Below are 23,356 nucleotides of genomic sequence, written 5' to 3'. Positions count from 1 at the left end.
TGTGGGGACAGAGCCCCTGAGAGCAGTTTCCAGGCTCTCAGCCTCATGTGGAGCGGTGCTGGCTCGGGTAGTGGATGGCCGTCAGCTGTAGCCATTGGCCACTAATATAACTGCTGCGGCTACGTTGGGGAGTCGAGGAGAGTCGGTCGGTTGGCAGAAAAGCAGACAGCAGGTCGCATGTTGTGTGAATCTAGCCTCCAGTGACACTATAGTGGTATCACTCCCCTACCTATGGCTCCGTGGGTGTTCCTTTTTGGCCTCACCACATCCTGCGTTCTTGTGTGGGGAGCGGGAGCTGAGACCCCATAGGCTGCCCTGCATGACACTGGTAGAAGGGTGGAGAAAGAAAAAAGACTGCATTTTGAGGTTGGGTTCCCTAGAAGTACAGCTTGTGGTGAGGATGCTTGTTTAAGTGACTTACTGGGCAAGGAGAAGAGAGGTAGGGAAGTAGGGCAGGGCAGGAGTCAAAAGCTGGTAGGCATGCGGTTTCAGCTGGAGACTCCCTTCAGCCTGATCCCACAGTGGGCTCTGAAGCATGCGTGGCACCACAGAGCTAGTCCCACCTCTGAGGCAAAAGGACTGGCCTTGTGTAACCCCTTATCCATCATTAATTTTTTTCTTCCTCTTTCTTTATTGTTAGACAATGTATAAATACATGTATAAATACATAAAAAAGACAATGTATAAATACATAAAAGAGCAAACAGCAGGAATCCTTTTGGCCTTAAAAAATAGCAAAGGCCAAGGTCTGAGGGCTCCTGTCAGCTGAAGATAATTCTCCACAAAAGGGGCAGCTGTGAGCTATTATTAGCAGCCTAACAGCGGCTGGGGGAAGGGTGTGCCAGGCAGCAGAGTGGGGTCTTACAGTGTCCACTACATCCAGCTTTTGGCCATGTCTCCCGGACAAGGAAAGGCCAACACCACAGGCCTGGCAGCACTCAGAAGCCTCAGCCTCCTCAGAAACGTTTGTCGCATAGTGTTTCCTTTGTGAAGCTAAACAAAGTGATCTTTGAGGAGACGGGTCTGCCAGGCCAGCCAGGGAGGGAGGTTGGGAGTGGAAGTGGCAGGCCAAAGCCCTGGCAGGGTCAGCCCTTAAAAGGAAGCCACAGTGTGGTCACATCACAGGACTGGCACACCTCCAGCAACAGGGTGGCTGAGCCTGGATTCACAGGAAAGTGAGGCGGGGTGGGTGGTGAGAAATGAGAAAGTGTAAAAAAGTGGAGGGAAATAGGGAAAAAGGAGGGGGTGAGATGTAGAGGAAAAGGAAAGGGAGGAGTTGGTATTTGAAGTCAGAAGGGATGCAATCACTCTCTCTCTATAGCTTGACCTCCAGAGCTCCTCTCCTTTATAAACAAGCTCTTCCTTTGACATGCCACCTCCTCCAAGAAGCCACCCAGGCCTCCCCTGTCCACAGCGTGTCTGTCTCCAGTGGACTCCTATAACACTCCCCTCACTGCTGTAACACTCCTGAGGACACCTCACTGCTGGGTTCTGCCACTTTCTGCTTCATGTTGTGCGTTATCCTTAATTAAGTTAATGAAGGGCAAAACTGTCTTATTCATGCCTTTCTGTCCCACACCACCACTGCACACAGCACAGAAACTGGCTCACGGGGGTGTCCGAGCCATCTGTGTTCATGGATGTGGCAGGTGGAAGAGTTCCTGGAGAACAAGGATGTACTCCCTAAGTTTGAGGGAGGAGTGCTGATAATGTGCAACCCTGAGGACAGTGCCTCCAGTGGGGACGCAAAGAGGGGCAGGGCAGGGGCTAGAGAAATGGCCCAGCCATAGAGCTCCTGCCTCATGAACGCTGCTTGCAGCAAAGAACAGACCAAAGGCCAACAGCTCTGGGGAGAGACAATGACGAGCTGGGCTATAAGCTCTAAGAGGTCAGGAATCACGCGTGACCCCTGTTCACCCATACACACTGAGTGACTGGCACAGGGCAGGTGCTCAGTGAGTATTTGTCCCTGAGTATCTCTCACTGGGGAACGTGATGATGGCACCACAGGGTCCAACCTGAGTCCGATGGGAATCTAGCACCCTGGCAGGAAGTAGAGGAGGGAAGCCTCTGTGAGGCTGCAGTGCCTGGGGTTCCCTAATGAATTTGGCTTCAGCATATTGACAATGAACTGTTCTTGCACCGGTGGGAGGCAGGAACCAGGGCTACTGACCCAGGCAGCTTTGTTCTGTGGCTTCAGTGGAGCCAGCAGCCAAAGGAAACACTCTGGCTGGGATCCCACCCACACTACCTCACAGCAGACCAGGAACAATCAGGCCATGGAGGCCTAGAGGACGTCCCTCCAGCCCTGTTATCCACGGGAGGCCCTCTGTAGGCCTGTCCTAGGGCAACCCTCTCCCCCTCAGTCCCAACCTTTTCCCCCATGAGTCTCCCATGCCAAACTTACCCATTCCCTTTGGTACTCTGAATATGATGTAAATACTATGAAGTATTAAAATGAACTGAAATTCCTGCCTCATGCCCTAATTCAAACTGACGTGTGTGTGCGCGCGCGTCTATGCGTCTATGTGAAGCTGATCTCTCTCCCCCCCACCATCTCTGATACCGTTTTTCTCCAATCTCTCTAATTTTGTTGGCATAAGTAAAGGAAACAATGTTATAGATGATAATAAAATGGAACCACTTTTAAATGACTTGGGCATGCTTTAGAATGACACAGGTTCACCTTTCGAATCAAGCCTTTTTAAAAGGCTGATGTTAAAGTGAACTTCTGGGTGGATTAGCTCAGCTGGTTAGAGCTCCAACCTGAGTCATGGATTTGGTCACCCTAGAAGCCATTTATAATCTCTGATTGGCCACACAATACACCCATAAACCAGTCCCAACCAATTTTCCAAATGTATAAATAAATTTTAATTACCATCAGCCAATGATTTTTTCCTGAAAAAGGGGTTGGTCCATATCCTCAAAAAGATTAGGAACCAGTGACTTAAAATATTAGGGGAAGAGCAGATGAAAGAAAAAAAAACTCTTCAAGTGTCCCCACTCCTTCCCATGCTATTCTAGGAGAGAAGCCCCGCTTTCCTGTACCCCACGAACAAGAACGTAGGGAGCTGAAGGGAATTAAAAAGAACCTCATTTCTGTTTTCTGCCACTGGAGTGGAACACCATCCACTCAGCTCTGCCCCATGTGCCTTCCTGAGCCCTCCTTGAGTCCTGGCCTAGGTTTCCAGATGCTGCAGATATGCGACTGTGTGTGAGTACCAGGACGGGAGGGGCATGCTGTTCTCCTCACCTGAGCACATCTCCCCCTTGTAGCGGACACAGGAGAAGTCGTCACATTCGCAGTACTTGCCCGTAATCTTGCCGAAGTCACTGCTGTGGCAGACACACTGGCCACAGAGGCACTCGCCCCGCTGGCTACAGACAGGCTGGCCCTCCTGGGGGCTGCACTCGTCCTTCTCGGAGGAGCGGTAGTCCTCTTCTGAGCACTCACACTGGGACCCCAGCCAGCCAGGCCCACAGCGGCACATCCCACACTCAAAGGTCCCATTGCCATTGTTGCAGCGGCGGCTGAAAGGCTCCGCATGGGCCTGGCAGGCACAGTCACAGTCGAAGGTGACCTGGATGGTGAGGCTGTCCTTGAAGCCCACGGGCTTGATGGTGAAGGACTTCTCCTTCTCCTGGGGGCAGCCACGCACCTTGGCCTCGATGCTGAAGCTCACCTGGATGGAAAGGGAGATCGTGAGTAGGACTGCACACCCCTTCCGTCCTGGTACCCACACACACTCACATTCACACAGGTGGACCCTGTTAACACTGCAGCCCTGGAGGGAAAGAAGCTTCTCTCTGTCCTGCCAAGGAATACTCAAACTGGGTGTCTCATCCTCCAGAAATCTGCAGTCCCTCAGCCTTCCCACTTGCAAAGCAAAACTAAGAGCCCTGGAATAGTTGTGCAGTTGTGACACATCTGGCTGGGTGCAGAGACATGTGTTTACAGTTATGATATAGAAGGTTGAGTTTTTTTTTATTCCACATGGAAAATAAACCAGCTCAAGCAGAACAGAACCTGTGATCTTGTGAATGCTATGCTCTGGCCAACTAAGCTAGCTGGACTGATTACATAATATCAGCAAGACACACAAAGAAAGCGCTCATTTGCATCACACAATGGCCACACAGTGGCCAACCACAGGCTCCGGATTTACTGTTCAATTTCCACATAACATTTCATCACCTGTGCAACCAAACCCGTTTCAGGCCAATATTTCTTACATGCGGTATGTGTACATGTGCCTACAATATAGACAGACAGATGGACAGATGGATGGAGGTAGATACAGATAATAGAGATCGAGATAGAGATGATAGAGATATATAGATATAGACATCTTCCTCTTCTCCTCCCTCCCCCTTCACCAACCCTTCTCCCCTAATCAGAGGAGAACAAATCACTAAGGAAGGAAAGCCGTTGAGGCAAAATGAACATTTGCATTCTGAAATTCCGTCAGGGCAGGTATTTTTGCCTGTTCCATTTGCTACTGAATCTTCAGTAACTAGAACAATGCCTGGCACAAAGTCAGCGCTCAATGAATGTTTACGGAAGACTGCCATTTTACATTGTGGAGGAAAGAAAGACATTACCTTGGGGAAGATCAGAGGCTGGTTAGGGACAGAAGATAAGAAATATTTTCATTTGCAGTCAACTGTGCATAAACAAACAAACGTAACCTAAATGCAAGTTTTTAAAAATCCTGATAGTGAAGTTCACTTAACAGAGAAAGTTTGGGCAACAGAAGCCTAAACTTTCTCAGCCTAAACTTTCTTGGCAGCTCCATTATATCTAAGTTGTAATGACCTTCAGGAAGAAGGTACAGGGAAAGAAGGGGTGGGGTACCCCCAGACACTCAGCTCTTCAGCTTCAGCCCCTGCCCAGCCCACCTCACCGTGTCTCCAATCTTGAGTCCCACACAAGACTTGAGGCCTGGGATGACCTCGTTGTTGAGACACGTGGCATTGAAGGACAGAGACAACTCCTCGGGAAGGTCACGCACTTCCAGCTCTACTTTAGAACGGATTTTCTGAGCAGTAAAGGGTAAAAGAAGGTAAGGAAATGGGGTGAGAAGGAATCGGTAAGAGCCCATTCCATCCCAAGCAAAATCTGTCAGGTGGCCCTGGACTCACCCTGGCAGTAGCAGAAGCTGAGGTTCACCTGGAGGCTGCCAGGGCGCCCCTTGGAGCCTGTTCCCTGCTGCATTTCCTGCCAGGACCTGCTCCCCCTCTCTGTCCCTATTGTGCCTAGGTGAGTCTGGGTAAAATCTAAACCAGCTACACCCTCCTGCTTGCCTCATGGATATGCAAACAGGAAGTGCTAAGACTGGTAACGTTGGGTAGTATCACTTTCTACCTAATTTTTAATCCACCTCACCTTCCCTGTGGCTCAGCTCCCTCCTTTCTCTATTGCTGGAGTCCAGCTCTCCCTCACCCTACCACCCTCCGCCCCCAATTTCAGGGCTCTGCACCTTCCTCATCCCCATCCCCATCCTTTCTGTCCCTTCCACCTCCTCTAAGTTCTTCGCCCATTATTTCTAACACTCCTGGCATTCCTATCTGAGCCACTTCTTCCTCAGAAGGCTGCATTCCTCCCAATGATGGCTGTCACCTGGCCTCTGGAAGCCCATGAGGAAGGCAGTGAAGGCTGCACAGTGGATTAGCAGGACTCCCAAATCTGAGCCCTCCCGGGTTATGCCCAGTGAGGCGGACTCTTAGCCGGCCTCTTCCCAGTGCAAGACACTCACCCCATAAGCATCAACAATGAGCTGGAGGACATTGCTGGAATCGGCAGACAGAACCCCCACTGTGGTCCCTGGGATGAGCTCACTGTAGTTCTAGAAAGGAAGACACATGTCCAGGGCTGACTGAATAAAGGTGGTGGTCTCCAAAAGCCCTCCCCATATCAGACTGAGGGTCTTGAAATGAAGATTGAGGGAAGGATAGGATATTTTTACTTGTCATTGCCAGTAATAAATCGAGCAGTTTTTCAGCCCTGAGCAAAATTAAAGAAAACAACTCACACCCTTCACCCCACGGAATTGCTCCCCTCCCCCACTGCAAACATCAACATACCCAGCCTGCTAAGTTCAAGGTTGGAATCATTAGCTCCTGGGAACAGGTTGGAGAAGGGTCTTTCCTGGTTTGGAACCATGGTCAATACTAGCGTGGGCTGGTTCCCTGAGTCAGGTCCACCCGCCACGGGCCCCACCCCCACTCCAGGAAGCCCTGATGGCATAGTCACCCGGTAGAGATTGACGACGTCTTGAGTCACTGCAAAGATCAAATTGATGTTTTTCTGGGATAGCTTCTCGGTCATCAGCCCCAGAGAGGGGTAATCCTGTAAAGAGGGAGGATGTGGAGGTTAGTTAAGAAGTCTATTCACATACATCCCCAGATTCTAAATCTTAGAACTTGACTGATTTGGGACGTGGCCTAGACAGCACTGGTGCTTAACTCTTTTCAGCCCATGAGCAACATGAGGCACGAGGGTAGACAGCAACACAAGCCCAGCTGTGAAGAGTCAAAACTAAGCACCTCTTTCTTCCTACTCGAATTCGATGCATTCATACCAAGGAGCTGCTTCGAGGGGCCCAGCGCTGTTAGACCTCGTTGTTTTGAAGTTTACTCCTATTTTGCTACTGATAGATGCCTTAGCTGGGCGCTCACAATCCCCCACCATGTGGTCCTTCCAACCCTGCCTTCCAATCATCATTCAGCTCTCTCCCTCTTCCACATACCACTGGCCTGTCCCACTCTCTTACTGCCACCTGGAATGGCCTTCTTTCTGGTAGTCTTGCTCCTTCCTTAGGATTTAGCTTAGGTCCTACCATCTCCAGGAGGCCTTCCTTGGCCATCCCAGCTCATGATGAGCTTTCCTCCTTTAAATACCTAAAGCCCTTAGTGACTATGCTGCCCGTTTAGCACTAATCATGCATCTTGTGTTATTGATAATGCATCTCCTCAACTAAACCCCAAGCTCCCTAAGGGTAGGCCCTCCATATAGTCTCTTTATCTCCCCCAGCCCCTGGTAAGGAGCGCTGCATAGATTAGGTGTCAGTAGTTACTGATTCACCCATTGCCAGGTGGTGCTCAACTTGGATACAGCTGACACGGAGGAACTCGAGCCACAGTGGGGATGCTGATGAATTGTGAGCATGTCCCTGGGATCCCAGAACTTGCAGGGAGCTCATGAGATCATCCAGCTCAGGCTCCTGCCTTTACACAGGTGTACCTGTAAGCCACCTAAACAAAGTAATTGCTATATTGTCTTGAAGAGATGAAGAGTTCACACCTACCCCCAGAAACCCAGAGTATCGGCATTCTGAGGGGATGTACAGTTTCTTTATGGCTTCCAGCAATTTCTCCTGTTTCAATTTAAACTCGTTTCCTCTTATTTAACCTCTACAGCCATAGAAAACAACTTATAAGAAGTCTTCCCATGTATTAGCTAAATCAGCCTTTAACCGTCTTTGTTTCAAACTAAATGACTGTGAGACCTTTAACCTTTCCTCATAGGATTGGCTCTCCATGCTTTTGATGATCTTTATCTCTTTTTCCTCTATTTCCTTCCAATAACCACAAGTGAGCATGGTATTCCAAGAAGGGACTAGTCCATGTACAGGAGACAGGAAGACCTCCTTCCCAGCTGGACCTGCAAAAGTCCTTTGAATCCATTCTGGATGCTGCTGCTGTTGCTGCTGCTGGAGGCAGTGGAGGTAGAGGTACCACTGACCATAGTCAGGACCTTTTCTAATGGTTGTGCAGGTTGTGCCCTGGATGAAGGTGTCCAGTTGGTTTGGGGGGTGGGGATGGGGAGGATAGGCTGAAACAAGCCTTGCTCCCTGCCCGGAGGAAGGGCTACCATTAGGTTAATTTTCATATTTACACAAAGACTGTACCTGGGTTAGGCCAGTCCTGGCCATAGTGATTAGGGACCATAGGTGGTACCAAGAATCTCACCATAGTAGTGGAGGCAGAGTAATGGTTGTCATTGCCAACATGACACTGCCCATCATTTGGCTGGACAATCCCTGCCAACCTTCCATCCAGTGCTATATGGGTCTTGGCATCAGTGGTAAACACCAGCAAGTGGGATGCATCATTCCTCCAACCAATCTTCTCCTGTTTTTAAAAAAAAGGAGAGAAAGCAACTTTAGCCATGTCCTTTGCAAAAAAAACCACAAAGACCCAGGGACCTCCCTGCCTGAAGGGCTAAACGGGGTGTCTCAGAGAAGAGCCTCAGTTCCAATTCTTGGAACATAAACTGGCGCTTTTCAACTTGGGGGTTTCTGTTTTCTTGGCTGATTAGTTCAAGCGGCTGAAAGACACCTGATTCAACTCCAAGTATAACTTTTCTGGTGAGAACCACATGACCCATCTAAAAACGCATCTGCAGAGCTGGGCTGGGCTAGAAGAATCGCATCTGGACATCTGCCCACTTTGCTGAGGTTACACTAACCCAGCTTGATTCTAATATGCTTCCAGAGAAGATAAGAAGATGCTCTCCCCAGAAAACATCTGGGACTATGAGATTCCAACAAATGTCAGCTCTGGCCAGGGAGCAGAGACCAGCAGAGACTGCTTACCAGGAACAACTTGTTGCTTATACTACACGAAGCTCTGCTTAGTTCCTATCTCTTATTTCACACAAAAATCCCCACAGTTGAGCCACTTCCTTCCCCATTTCATCTGCGCCAACCACACCTGGCACTCCATCCCCTCCAAACTCACATCACAGACTGTAGCCTGCATAATGGCATCAAAGCCACCCTCTGGGCCATCTCGGTTCCGTGATACATTCTGCTTCTTCACCTCCTCATTGAAGCGGGTCACCTGGTCAGTGAGCGTCAGCACATGTTTATAGCCAAACATGGGCAAACAAGTGGTCTTCATACTGGGAAACGAGGGAGATAATTTAAGCAGACACCATGATGGAAAAGACTGTGTTGGGAATGGGAGGGAAACAGAGGGGGACAAATATGGATAGTGGTATGCCCAGGCCAATTCTATACAACCACACTTACCCAGGCAGTTCAGACTCCAAATTACCCCTCCAATTACCTGAGGTATCACATTGACCTTACCTCCAGCTAACCTACAGGATAAGAGAATGAGCTGGAGAAACTGACTGCCCGGGGTTCAAATCCCAGCTCCTTTACTTATAAGTCATGGGACCCTAAGCAAGTTTCACTACACTTAACCTATAAGAATGGGGACATGATAGCCCATGTCTCATAAGAGCTGTTGTAAGGCTTACGTGAGTTAACACATATAAAGCACTTAGATCAGAGTGAGGCTCTAGTTGTTGTTACCACCTTATACTTAATACTTCTCTAAAGTAACATTAACACAACAATAAAGCAAAAGTTCATCAGTAACCATGTCTCTAACCATCAATAAATTGATAGATCTGTGACAGACAGGAACATGTCTATCACCAGACCAGAGCTTTAATTGATGGCTGACATCTTTACTGGGCTGACATCTTTACTGGGGAACCTTATAACCCAGACAGAAGCTTAAAAAGACGCATCATATAACTTTGAAAACGAAAAAGCAAATTCATACTTTGTCAGCTTATTTACCATGATTTAATATTATTATAATCCATGGATTTGCATAGTGTCCACCAATTACATAAATAAGCCATTCAGTTGTAAACCAGAGTATCAACAAAGGCATCCTTATCAATTTACAGACTACTAGAGGGTTCAATAACTATCATTTCCATTCTTTTATATTCCTCTAGGACTTAATTCCTTGCATTTTAACTCCATACGACTCACACGCTTGATGGTGAGGGCAGTGGTGACAAGAGCAATGAAATCAATCATTCTGAAATTATAATTCCTCTATTATCCATAAATTTCTCTCAACTTTTGATCTCATGTCCATCCAATTCTCTCGTCTCCTATGTATTTGTGACCAAGACCCCAAGAAGCTGATGGATTTTCTTTCTAGATCTCCAAACCGCTTTGGACTCTATTGACACAATACTTCAAATCAACAGGCTGGCCCACTTCCTGTCTGGAAGACCAAGGTAGAGAGGAGATGTGATTTGGCCAGAAGGCAGCCAACAAAGTGACCTTGGAGCGGGAAATGGAAACCAGGCCTTGGACTTGCTTGGGGAAAAGAGGAGGGGTGCTGCCTTGACTTCTAGAGGAGAGACTTACTCATAGCAGGGATTTCTGAGGGCCTCTGGTGGGGAGATGTACATGTACGGTGACACAGGCTTGTCCACGAAGGCCCCAAAGCCAATCCGCAGGTTACTGGTGAGCTTGCGCATTTGCGTAGCCAGCTTGGTACCCAGGTTCTGGATGCTCGACAGGTCATCTTTCATGGAGTAGGACAGGTCCATCAAGTAGTAGATGTCCACAGGATAATCCTCCACCTGCCGGACTTGGACTGAGAAACTCTTCGAATCATCTGGAAGGCAGAAGGATGTTAGTGTTTCTCCTCTTCTCTCTCTAAGACTTACGTCGATTTGGACACAGTTACGATCAAGGAACTTCTTGATCAAACCAAACTTGAAAGCTCTGGTCCTTTCTCCTCTCCCCTTGCAATTCTACTCCTCTTCTAATCTCTTGACCCTCCTAATTTTAACCTTTTCTTTTCCATTCTAAAATTCTCCACCCTCTCTAAGTGTCCACCTGCCTAACCCTCTGGATCCCAAGGGCCTACCACCCTATATCATAGAGGTTGTGGCAGTTACTACACTTTAGACTCTGTAAAAAGCTGAACTATATCCCACCCTGAATTCCACAGTACCCAACACATGCCTTACACGTAGAAGGTGCTTTCTTAAATTCTCTTTGACTTAATTGGAAAGTCAAAAATCAATGCTTCAAAAACCCTGTTTCTTAGCCTCTGAAAGTCTCCTGGCCCTTTTCTCTGCCCCCATGGCCTTGCCACAATCTCACATGGAAAAGGGGCTTCCGAATTGCTGTTTCATCTTATATTTCATTTGAGCCTACACACAAAGCTGTGAGCTAGGTAAAATAGGCAATGGAGGAAAGAAGAAACAAACATTTTTTGAGTACCTGCCATGTCAGAAAGGTTAAGTAACTTGTCCAAGGTTAGATAGCTAGAATATGGGAGAGTCAAAATTCAAACTTAGATCTTCTGACTCCAAGTCCCAACATCGTCCACTTTCTTCCATTCTCCTGCCCACACCTCCCTCCACATCCTTCTCTTCCTTCCCCATTTCCATTGTGAGCTGCTTCCTCAAGGCTTCCTGCACAGACCTCCACTTGGTGCCCTGTGCCTACCTGTCTGGCATCGCCCCATGATAAGCCCCATCCTTACCTGGCCGGAGCCGAAGCGCAATCCTCTGGGGACTGACTTGAGTAATCTGGGAGCTGTCTCCAGAGCCCTTGTCACTGAGGGGCCTGGCCTCCAGGATGTTGGTCTCACTGATGGGGAACTCGATGGACTCCAGGGCACAGTTATCCTTCAGTAGATTCTCCTTCAGGTTACAGCGGGGCGAGCCCACAGGCAGGGCCTATAAGACAGGAGCCCAAGGGGCAGCTGTGATTGGAGTAATGGTGGCTTCTGCTTCCTGCAGGCTCTGCCACCTCCCAGTGGCCTAGAGCTTACCCAGCCTTTTGGAGCTAAACCAGCATAAATGAACTCGTGTGGTCCTTCCTAAGATAGTCCCGGGGCCCATTGTACAGAAAGACGAAACTGAGCCAACAGAAAGGTTAGGGGAGTGCCTGTTCATGGATTGGTAGCTAGCAAGAGAGCCAAAACAGTAAGCTTCCTGTTAAACTTACATTTTTCAAACTGTGAAATGCAACCCACATGTGGGTTCCAAAAATCAATGTAGTGGGTTTCAACCATCAATTTATTAAACAAAATGCAATAGAATAGAAAGTATCAAAGTATATAAATAGTAAAAGTAAATATAGTTTTGTGAAAAGTTTATATACTGGGGAGTAGGGTACAATATGTATAATAAATAATGATATGCAATGTATTTCTTTCTGGAGGTCAGAGTCAAAACAGTTTGGAAGCCACTGTGTTAAAACACTGGCTAAGGTATGAGATCCATGAGGGCAAGGACTGTTCCTTCTCTATTCCCAGCATCCAAACCAGGACTTACCCACAAAGTTAATAGGGAGAAGAAGTATAGGGCAGCAGCAGAGAGTAGGAGCTAAGAGCACAGGAGTAGCTTGGCTGGGACTACATCTCAGCATTGCCTCTTCACTAGCCAGTTGCTAGCCTGAGTCACCTAACTCTCCATGTCACATTTCCTCAACCATAACACGAAAATAATAAATAGTCTCAGCCTCACAAGGATGTTATGCAAAACTAGATAAGACAATACATTTAAAACATGTAGCATGGTGCCTGCTACAAGGTGAGTGCCGAATAATTGTTAGCTGTTATTATGAGATGCTCTATAAATAGTTCCTGTACAAATTAATTTTGAATAAACTTCACCAGCTTGGGCAAAACCCATGATGCCAGGCCACTGGCCAGAGCCTATCCTATCCCTGTAAGCTTCCTTCCTCACCCTGGACAAAGAGCCAACTGAGCATCCTTCCAAAAACCCTGGGGTGTATCATCGCCCGGCCCTCTGGAGCTCTGTGCATGTGTATACCTGCGTACTGAATGAGGGACACGCTGTAATGGAAAGAACACTGGAAATCAGGAAACAGGTTCAATCCTAGGTCTGACACTAACTAGTCATGTGATCTCAGGTAAGTCATTTCACTTCTTCTAGCATCAGTTTCTTCACCTGTTCAATAAAGGGATTCATGACGTGGTATTTTCAGTCCCTTCCTGCTCTGACATTCAGCAAATTTAGCCAGTAATGTGTGGGCGCAAGTCCACAAGGACTCCTTGCCAGGTTGGGGAGACAGGCGGGAAAACTGGAAAACCCCCCTCTGGACCTATTTCACAATATCTAGGCCTTTAGCCCTTTGAACCACCTTCCCATCCCGACCCACCCTCTCTCACGGCCGTGTCCAGAAGAAGCTGAATAAGTCATACTAATATCCCAGAACGACGAATGTTAACATTTATTGAGCACTTACTGCATGGCAGGCACTGTGTAAAGTGATAAGCACTTTACATGCATTACTGCAATCCTGCTGATTAGAGTTTAGTAATGCTGAAACTGTTATTATTTTACAAGTGAGGAATCTGAGGCTTAGAGGCTTCACAAATGAGGAACCCAATCTTACGGGTAAGAAATCTAAATCTTGGAGAAGTTAAGTGATTTACTCAAAGTTAACAGAACTAGGAAGTGGCAGAAGTGAGATGCTAACTAGACTGCCTGACTGTAATTATCCTCACAAAATGATAAGTTGTATTGCATTCTATACAGAATGAGAATCGAGGCAGAGAAGCAGGAGTGTGGAAACGAACCCTGAGAATGTCCCAGGTAGGGAATAGGATGCAAGATGGGGATATGTGGTAAGGACAGACAGCCCCTCAGGTGACTGGTAGCCATATTTCCAGCAGAGGGATTGGGCCACAAGGAGCCATCCACATTTTAAAAATCAGGACTCAGTCGCCTAAAACCCCTCCTGAAGCTCAGTCTCTCTCCCTCTCCTGCCCAGTCCTCCTCTGATAGGCTGAACAGCTTCCTCACATGGATGGAACGAGAACACCACCACCAGTGCTACAGACTGAATGTCTGTGTCACCCAGAATTCATTTGTGAAAACCCTAACCCTTAAATCTCTGAGATGACGAGGGGACGGTATTAGGAGGTGGGGCCTTGGAAGGTGATTAGGTCATGAGGTAGAGCCTTCCTGAATGGGATTAATGCCCTTAAAAAGAGGCCCCAGAAAGCTCCCTGACCCCTTCTGCCATGTGAGGGCACAGACAGAAGATAGCCATCTATGATTCAAATTTGCTGGTACCTTGATCTTGGGCTTCCAAGCTTCCAGAACTGCGAGAAATAAATATTTGTTGTTAAGTCAATCAGTATCTTTGTTATAGCAGCCTGAACAGATTCAGACAAAAGTCATGAGGACCACCCGTGGCCCAGGCAAAAAGTGGGAAGAGCTTCTGGAAGCCAGCAGCTTCCTTCTTTCTACCTCAGCTTCATGGCTGTGAGGTAGAGAAATGAAATGGGCTGTGGGAAACAGTGCATAAGACTTAAACTTTCTGGCTCAAAAGGTTCCAACAGGAACAGCATTGGTCCTCCAAGTCTCCAAGAGAAATGAAAGTCCCCTCCCCGCACTGAACTCTGGCAGAAGACAGATGGCAGAGGGGAGAACTCATGAGCACTTTGCTTTTTTGTGCCCAAACTCCTCTTGCTGCCCTGCCCATCTCTCCCGAACCTTCTCCCTCAGGAAGCCGTCTTTTTCTTGCTCAGAAAACTCCCTACCTTATCTCTGATTCCAGCTGCCTGCAAAGCCCCAGAAAGAAACCCTTCCAAAAAAGGCAATGATTGGAAAGACCAAGATACACTGAGGAGAAGAGCCTTCCCGGGACTAAGACGCTGAAGGACAGAGGGAAGAGTGAGACCAGGAACTGAATGAGACCGGCAAGGCCATCGTGTGTCTTCAAGCTGCATCAGCGAAGGGAGAGAATGTTTGGAGTTGGCAAGGGGGTTTCCTGACCCCTATTTTCTAACGTGACAGTGCTTACGAGAAGTGCTAAGTCTTGCTGACAGTCCTTCTGGTTTGTTGTGAATTTTCTTAGAAATAGAAACACTAAGAAACAAAAACCGTCTCCCTCCCTCCCTCCCTCCCTTTGTGGTCACTGACATCAGAGGTCAGGAACATAACAGACCTGCCCTTCAGCCACGCTCTCCCTGAGAGCCTCCTGTCCCAGAGGAATAGCAGGGAGTGACCTCAACACACTTGGACAACATTCCCCTTCTTAATAACCCAGGCTGAGAAGGTAGAAGGAATGTCTCCAGGTTACTCAGAGAGAAACTGGAAGGAGGGGGGAGGACTATCAAAGCTCTAGTTCCTAGTGAAACCGGATGTTGCACAAAAAGGGCAAAAATAACCAAGACCCAGGGGAAGATTGAAACAGAGAGTTGGGAGGCTCCCGCCCACATGCTGTGTGAGGTAAATGCCCTCCCTCTCCTGGGAGAGTGACACATGCTATTACTCCCATTCTCCACAAATTCCATTTTGGAAATCGGGGAAGTACAGCATGAATAACTGTTGTTACCCTACCTATCTCACGGGGTTGGTCAGGAGATAAAATAAGACTGAATGTGAAATGCTTTCAAAATATAAAAATCTCAATATAGGTCAAATATATTCAAATCCTTTTGCTATGATATAACCAAATAAATGCAATTAGAATGTGACTCTTTTCTACTATTACCATTATAACTACTACCATTATTGCATACTCTGTTTTTGGAGGACAAACCACTGTAGTATTTCCTGGTACTTATTTTTTCCCCAGAGAGCTAGCAGATACCCTCAATCCCAATAAATTAACACTGTCCTCTTGATTGACATCCAGTGAGATCAAAAAATCACTTAAACTTACAAAGAGAGAAGCATGCAGGGGACGGAAAGGAGAAGAAATGGAAAGCATTTTATTACGGTTATTAGTATTCACACCCCATTGTTTACAGGGGGAAGAGCACTTTTAATATTATACTTTTTGTTACAATAACAAGTTGGAGCAAAACTCTCAAAATGAACATTTATCCTCCAGATTAAAAAAAAAAAAAGGTAGAAAGAAAAAGCAACAGAGATATGAGAGCAAATTATGTTAATTTAACTGAAAAATTAAAATGGTGGCCGAAACCTTTCCCCCGCAGATGCAAATAAACGAAGAAGTAAGTCCTATTGGAGTCTTCTACTTTGGCTAGACCCAAACCCAGTCTTCTTCTTTCATCCTTGGATGTCAGGCCAACTGTGAGCTGGTCCACCTTCTGATGTGCACTCAGGACTACATTAAAATTCCTCCATCTTAGCTGGAGGTATTTCCCTTTACCTTAGGGTTGCCAAATTTAGCAAATATTTGGAACATACTTATGCTAAATATTATTTATTGTGTAATTCAAATTTAACTGGGTATTCTGTACTTTATCCAGCAACTTTAACTCCACCTTCACCACCATGACCTCAATTAGCAGTTTTTGCCAAACTTGCTGTCATAACAACCCATTCTGATGCAATAGGTACAGGGTACATCCTGGGCAGCTTTATATTTAACAAACACCCCAGGTAATTCTCACCACCAGACAAGTTTGGAAGGGTCTGGATTCCAACATGGTGCCGCTGAGGCCAGAACCACAAGTTGAATCTCTGTGTGCGGGCAGCCTCTTTGGTAGATTCATAGCTCAAAGACAGCAACTGCCCCCAACCCGTGTCAGTATCCAACCTCCCCCAAGAACACACCCGTTGCAGATGGGCCCAAACTCTGCACTCATCCACATTGGCTACGTTTTCCTACTACCCAGCCAAGCGCTTGCTATACACACCCAAAGCGGCCGTCCTCTAGGACCAAGGGAAAGCTGAGCCCAACCAGTTGTTTTCCCAGATACTGCCAATCCTGCCTCCACCAGCGAAGGTAGGGGAGGCAGAAGCAGTGGGCTCTCCAGGGTCGATTCATCAACAAATCACATACAAAATGGCCCACACGGTTCACTTTTAGTTAAGTCAACAGCCAAGACACTTTCCGCAGTTAAACTCAGTTTGTGCAGGGGAAGCCCTCAGGAAAAAAAAGAGCAGCCATGTTCAGGTTACAGCCTGGGATTCCCACCTCCCTTTCCTCCCTGGCTGACACATGTTACCCCACAAGGCCTCCTCCCCTATCTTCCTCCTCTTCTCCCCTCCTGCCCTCTTCCCCTGCTATTCCTCTCCTCCCCTGCTCCTTCTTACTCAGAGATAGTTGTAGTCATTCACTAAATCCTTGGCCTCCCCCACTTTCCTGTTTACATTTCATTCTCTCAGAGAATAGCTTATTGGACCTTCTTCCTGCTCTCGTCAGTTCTCTTTGGTCCTAGACTTACCCATTTCCTCTCTGACTCCTCCCTCCTAGGCTGGTCCTAGCCTATGCTCTGATCCTGACCTGGACCTTCTTCCCCTGGTCGGCCCCAGGGTCATCCATAAATAATCCACGTGATGCTTCTCTGAAACCTGGTCACATGATCAGTTACCTGGCTTGTCCCTGTGCAGATCAAGAAAGTGACAGACATGCTAAGAATATGTTTTCTTTTCCCCCAGACTCCTCTGGGCCACCGTTGACTCCATTTTCTCTTGCATTGGGTTGAAAAGGAGGGAGGAAGAAGGGGAGCATCCTGTGAGTGACACTAGGGCTTCTCCCCTGGCTACCCCTCTGCTCCAGCCAGCTTCAGGCCATTCAATCCAATAAGGCACCCTCCCCATCCAGATCTCCCTCCTTCCATGATTCAGCTGCACAATTCCAACTTTCTTGTAAAAGAAGCTTAAAAATAATCATGGTGACCAAGGGAAGGAGGATATGGCGAATGAGAAGGGTGGAGGCCACATCACACTTGAGCCTCCAGCTTAGCCCAAAGGGGTGGAGAACCTGAGGGGATGGAGAGGAAGGACTCACCCCTCCCTCGCCCCCCCTCCACCCCCCAGCCCCAGGGAATGTTTCATTTGCTAAATGAAGTCAATGTGGCCCAGATGTTGGGCAGCTGCTTCTGGAAACAGTTCCCGTGCTGAACTGCACTCAGGCCAAAGCAGTGTGTTGGGCTGGCCTCTGCTTCTGGCAGTCCTCTTGTGGAGGTATAAACACAGCCTCCCTCTCCCACCCCCACCCCCACCCCCGTCCTCCGCCCCCACCAGCCTGCCAGGGAGGTTGCCTTTTTAGGACACTCAGTAGATTGGAAAGAGAAGCAGACAGAGAGAATGAGGGCCTGGGTTAGAGCCTCATAAAACTGAAGAGTGCAGGAACCTGCTGTCCTGACAAAGAGGGCACCTCAGGTGGCTGGCTGAGAGGAAGCCAGGAGTTCAGGTAACCACCTGCTGGGGGCCAGGCCAATGACTCAGCCTCAGACTCTGTAATCACTGGAATCTCTCCAGCCACACTCACTACCACCCCATCCCAACCAGGTCTTGCCAGCTCCAAATTCCCGTCCCAGCTACAAACATAGCCATTCCCTCAGACACACTCATTCCCTAGGGCCCCAGACACAACAAACCCTTTGACTAGACACAGCTAACCCTTTCCTGTCACCCTCACATCCTAACCAAATTAGCTCAGCTCCTTCCCTCATTGACACCTAGGAGACGGAAGGAAGGAGGAAAAGAAGATAAAGAAAAAAAAAGGTAAAGCTGCGGGGCCCAACCTATCATCGAGAAGAAAAGGAAAAAGATCTGACTAAACATCCTCCTACACAGGGTAAGATTCCTTTTATTTGCCTTTTAAAAATTCTGGGGTGTCTGTAATAAAGCATCCTCTGCGTACCCATAACCCTCTCCTGCCTCTTCTTTCGAGACCTGAGGCCCTGCTTCCCTGGGATGTTCCACCCCAACAAGAAGTAAGCAAAGGGTGGTAAAGGGTGGCAATGCTTATGGGTGAGGCCAGAAGGACCAACCAAATTGTCCAGAGCCCCGGGCACGCGGTGGACCCTGGGTGGCATTCCCAGTAACGCCCCCATAATGGCTCACTTCAGCATCCATCAATGGGAAGGCTTCACCCTCAGTTTGCTCAGAAGGGACAAGGGGCTTGTGTGGTTTGGAGGGAGGAGCTATCCCCTGGGTCTGGTCCTGCACAAAAGCAGCTGAGTCTGGCGAAGAAGTGAGGTTAGGTGTCTCCTCCTTACCTCATCTGAGCACCAAGCACACATGGGACTCACAGCCAGACATTGCTGGCAGGAGCTCACGCCTCGTGTGGTACAGATGTTGGGCCCTGCAACAGAGAGACAAAGGCATTGGTCCTGATTTGACTTGACGAAGTAACTGGCCTGCCCCATCCTTCCCACCCATCCCGAGTGCCCAGGTTTACAGTTCTCAGATGCACACAAACACACCCTAACCTAACCAGACCACAGACATTTACCCAATGCAGTCTGTTTGAGAAGGAAGAAGGAAAATAAGGAAGGTCGGGACACTCATCACAGCCTTCCATTGATGAGGTCACAGTGATGGCCAGTGAGGGAGCAAGACTGAGCCATGGACCCAACGTGTCAGATCATAACTGATGTAAAGGCTTTAATTAACAATTGGTTTGACACCTATATTGTGCAAATGAAAAATTGAGGTCCAGAGCGGTGGCAATGGGTCTTCTGTCCAATTATTCTGGTGACATCTTCACAGCCACAATACAGAGGATCCAAGGCCCTGATGCACATACATGAACATGCAGCTTAAATACTGGGTGAGGGGTGGGGGAGTGAACTGCCATGGTAGTGTCCCACTGGCCTACCAGGGAAAAACAAATCTTCGGGAATCTTCTCAAGCTTCCCAATACATATATCTTTGGATCCAAGCATAGACTGCTCCAGGGAGAACTGCAGAAGTGCTAGAAAAAGCTGATTGATAGATGCTGGAAGAACAAAAGATTGACCGATATAAGCTGGAATTTGGGAGTTGGAAGGCCTATATTTGAATTTTGAATGCTACTCTTACTAGCCGTGTCATGACTCAGTTCACCTCTATGAAATGATAATATCTATCTCATAGGATTTGTGCAAGAATTCAGTGAGGTAAGGGAGAAGCACTTGGCATACTACAAAATGCCACTCAAATGTGACCAGTCTTCTTATGTCAAAGGACAGAGAAAAAGCAGGTGGAGCGACAACCGGAGGGACCAAAATAGCTCCTAGAAGCTCAGCCTAGAAGCAAACCTTAGGCATTTGCTCAGACAGATGCCCCCATCCTCCATGCTTGTTCTAGCTCAGCCTTCCTGGCCTTCACCAGGCAAACCCTACCGTGCCCCCAGGAAGCCCTTTTCCAATATAAAAGGCAGAATGACGAAGACCCATTACTTCCCGTGACCCAGTTCTCCTAAAAGTTCCTTTATCCAATTTTCTAAAGCGGCCCCTTTGCCCCCAGCTAGTAAGACCAACAAATCCATTTGGGGAGAAATCACCCTGATGGTAGGGGTGTTTTCTCAGTGTCCCTGAAACTTCTCATTGAGCTGAATGTCTTAGTCCATTTTATTATAGTGTGACTGAACTCCCTCCCTTCCCACTTCTGTACAAAAACATACCCAGAGAATGTACTTGCACGCACACACGCATACAGACACACAGACACACACACACACACACACACACACACACACACACACACACAGGTTAGAAAAAATTATCCCAAACTTGGAAATAGGCAAAGGGAATACTGGGTGTCCTTTCAATATAATTCAGGGTATTGACTAGTAGACCCACCATGCTTAGGAATTATCTTCTTTTCTAGTGGTGTGCACCTTTATTTGGCTTCTATCAATTAAAATAGTTTACAAGTCTGTAAGAGTAGAGGTTAGCTTGTAGAAAACCAATAGCAATGGAAATGATTCTTGATGAGAACAATGTGTATGACTCTTACCCAACAGCAACACAAATGATTCCTGTCTGGTAGAAAAGGTAACCCTCAAAGGTTAGGGCTTATTGCCTTGTAGAACATTAACCAATTTTGACTGTGGTCCTCACTGAGTTACCCACTAATAATCTAGTCTTGGGTGAGCCATTTAACTTCTCTCAGCCTCAGTTTCTTCAACTCCAATATTCCTAACATGTTATATGATTTAGGTATCTGCCATAACAACACTGCCACCCAATAGATTTCAAGCCTCTTGAAGCCTGCCCTGCCCTGCCCAGCCCAGTCCAGCGCAGCTCAGCCCCAGTCCTTGCTCAACAGAGATGCTCAATAAATATGTATTAGAACAAATTGAGAGGTATTGGACTAGATCAGTTTTGTTGTGTTAAGCAACTGAGCTCATTTCTCCAAATTATGCATAGAATTTCAATCTAAAACATAGATATAGGTTGAAACGGCTTCTCAGACAATTTAAATTTTCATTGTTCTCATAAAAATACTAGATTACACGTGGAATCCTTGAAGCCTCTCCTGGAAGCCCTGGGTTTCCTCAAAGCCTTGAATCTGTCTAACTTCAAAGGCCTTTCCCAACTCTAAAATTCTGTTAGGGGATGTCACCATAAGCCCACGCGTAACCTCTGGGGCTCCAGCCTCTGACTTGACCACAACCCTAGCATGTGAGTTACAAGGATGGTAAGGTGGAAATTATGGTAGTGGTTCCAGGCCTGGCCCTAAAGCACCAAGGCCACCTCTGAGTTGGGGCAGCCCTCAGCCATGCACTGCCGGTAATGGAAGAAAGGAAGTCGGTCGTCCCAGAGCTGCCCGATTCAGAATGCCTGAATGTTTAGAATCAACAATGCAACCAGGAGGCCTCTCCGTGAAGGGGCTGCCTGACCATCTCTTAGCTCACAATTGCTCTTTTTCCAGCCAGATGTGATCACAGCTCCGCCAATATCGCCTTATTGGAAGAGTTCTGAAAGGAGCACAGCCTGAACTATTTTAGGCATCGGCCTCCCTTTTGAAGTTTCCATGGGAATCAGCGTCCAGAGGGGTAATTTTGGATACAAATACCCTCGATTTTCACTGGGGAAAGGAGACCACGGGAAGAGTTAGAAGAGAGAAGAGCACCATGGAGGGTGTGGGCAATGTCAAATTATTTTTGAAAACTTCTCCCAGTCTATACATTTATCCATCCACTCATTCTCAAATTAGCATTTCCCTATGCGTCCTTGACCTGCAGCCACAACTGAAAACTTTGCCAGAAGTGAGATAAGTAACAGGAGGCCCCTCCCTGTGAACAGGGGGCCCCTGACCCCAGAGGATAAGGAACTCCTGGGATTTGTTCTTTAGGAAGTCACCTCTGGGGAGTGATGGTTATACAGTTCCCCTCACCACCTCTTTTTTATGGCCCACAGGTTGATTTCATGAGAACCAATGACCCCGCCCATGACACTCCCCATCAAGACCTGCCACCAAAGGCAGGTTTCCTGGAAAGCAGTGGCTGAAAATGACTGACTCATAGGAAGTCTGTGCGCCTGGGCCATGCTGACTCAATGAGCAGCTGCTCCGAGGCCACTGCTCCCTCCTCAACATGGAGGAGGTGTCTGGGCCTGTGTTTCCAGTCGCTCATAAGGCCAATGTTCCTGTTTGGCTTCAGGGGCCCAGGTTCAGCCCTACTAGAGAAGTGAGGGGTCTTCATCGGAACTTTGTCATTGTAAAAAATGAATTCCTACCATCCCTTCCCTCTGACAGTTTAGCCAGAGCAGGAAAACATGGTGGGCTGGCCCTGGTCCTCATGGGTAACTAGGATTCTACGAACCAATCCCTGTCAAACTCTGAGCACACCGAGCCCTCAATGCATGCTGCTGCTGCTATAGTTACTACCGCTTTTAATGTTGCTGTTTTATCCTGAGTCCTGGGCTGTCTATGGCAGGTGAACAGTTTTCCTTTCTGTTTTCTTTTTTCCCTGAAGACACCGTTCCACAGGGCACTGTACACACAGCTGAGTATGTCCTAGACATGGGGGTGGTGGGCGCATGGAGCCAGAAAGCATCAGAAAGCATAGGGGAAAATTGTTAGATCTGGCTTCTAAATGGAGTTAGGAATATTAGTTGTTCAAAAATTCAATCTAGGAGGGATGGCCAAGAAGAGAAGGCCAGTGAGGAAAGATAGACAAGATCAGCCAAGGAGTTTGCCTGGAAAGTAGAAGTAGAAGGCTGTGGTTTGGCACCTCAGCCTGATTCACAGAACCAGAAAAAAAACCCCAAAAAACAAAGGGTGGGAAAAATGGAGAAAAAAGGAAAACAAGGAAGGAAGTTGTAACCAGTGGAAGTCACAATACGTCAATGAGAGGCAATTTGAGGACAGTCTGTCCAAGGAGACAGGATGTCAAAATGCAGAAACGAGTCACCCTAGCAAAACCAGGGGACTTCAGGAGAGGGCTAACTCACAGGGAGAGGTGTCTGGTGGGAAGGGAGGGCGATCCACACCACAAACACCACGGACGGCTCTCTTATTGTCTGCCAGAGAGTTCTGGCCTGGCTTCCCAGCCCTGCCACTGACCTTTGACTGATCACCAATTAGGTTCATGGGGACTCGGGTGACTCAGGCAGTGCCTGATCTTCCATCACAGTCACCTGGCTAGGTGAATCATCCAAAATCAAAACATCTCATGCTCACTGCCCTATGGATGCATAAGTAGTTTCTCTAGGACAAGTCGTTAAGAAAGACTATTTTATTTTGGTTCCTTTATTAAATGTAGCAGCAGCCTGGTAACACAAGGAAGGGGCAGGAGACAGGAAGGTGGACTTCAAGTTAACACATACCTCTGTGCTCTGAGCAGACGCTCCAGAAAGCATCACCCAAAGCAGTAGGATATCCAAACTACCATATCGGATGCATCCT

At 47.6% G+C, this 23,356-nt stretch overlaps 1 protein-coding gene across 1 annotated transcript in view; it reads right to left on the bottom strand.

The window, feature by feature from the left end:
* ITGB3 (integrin subunit beta 3) overlaps positions 1-23,356 on the bottom strand; it is a 47,913-nt gene that overhangs the window by 14,473 nt on the left and 10,084 nt on the right. The window contains exons 2-10 of the mRNA XM_019733055.2: positions 18,739-18,824; positions 11,320-11,515; positions 10,188-10,440; positions 8,746-8,908; positions 7,975-8,136; positions 6,257-6,352; positions 5,760-5,849; positions 4,908-5,042; positions 3,257-3,686 (exon numbers count right to left, since the gene is read on the bottom strand). Of these exons, the coding sequence (XP_019588614.1) occupies positions 3,257-3,686; positions 4,908-5,042; positions 5,760-5,849; positions 6,257-6,352; positions 7,975-8,136; positions 8,746-8,908; positions 10,188-10,440; positions 11,320-11,515; positions 18,739-18,824 (1,611 nt within the window). The remainder of the gene's footprint in view (positions 1-3,256; positions 3,687-4,907; positions 5,043-5,759; positions 5,850-6,256; positions 6,353-7,974; positions 8,137-8,745; positions 8,909-10,187; positions 10,441-11,319; positions 11,516-18,738; positions 18,825-23,356) is intronic.

Source organism: Rhinolophus sinicus, linkage group LG15 (genome assembly GCF_036562045.2).
Source record: "Rhinolophus sinicus isolate RSC01 linkage group LG15, ASM3656204v1, whole genome shotgun sequence".
Taxonomy (NCBI): Eukaryota; Metazoa; Chordata; class Mammalia; order Chiroptera; family Rhinolophidae; genus Rhinolophus; species Rhinolophus sinicus.
This window is presented reverse-complemented; position numbering and strand designations above follow the sequence as displayed.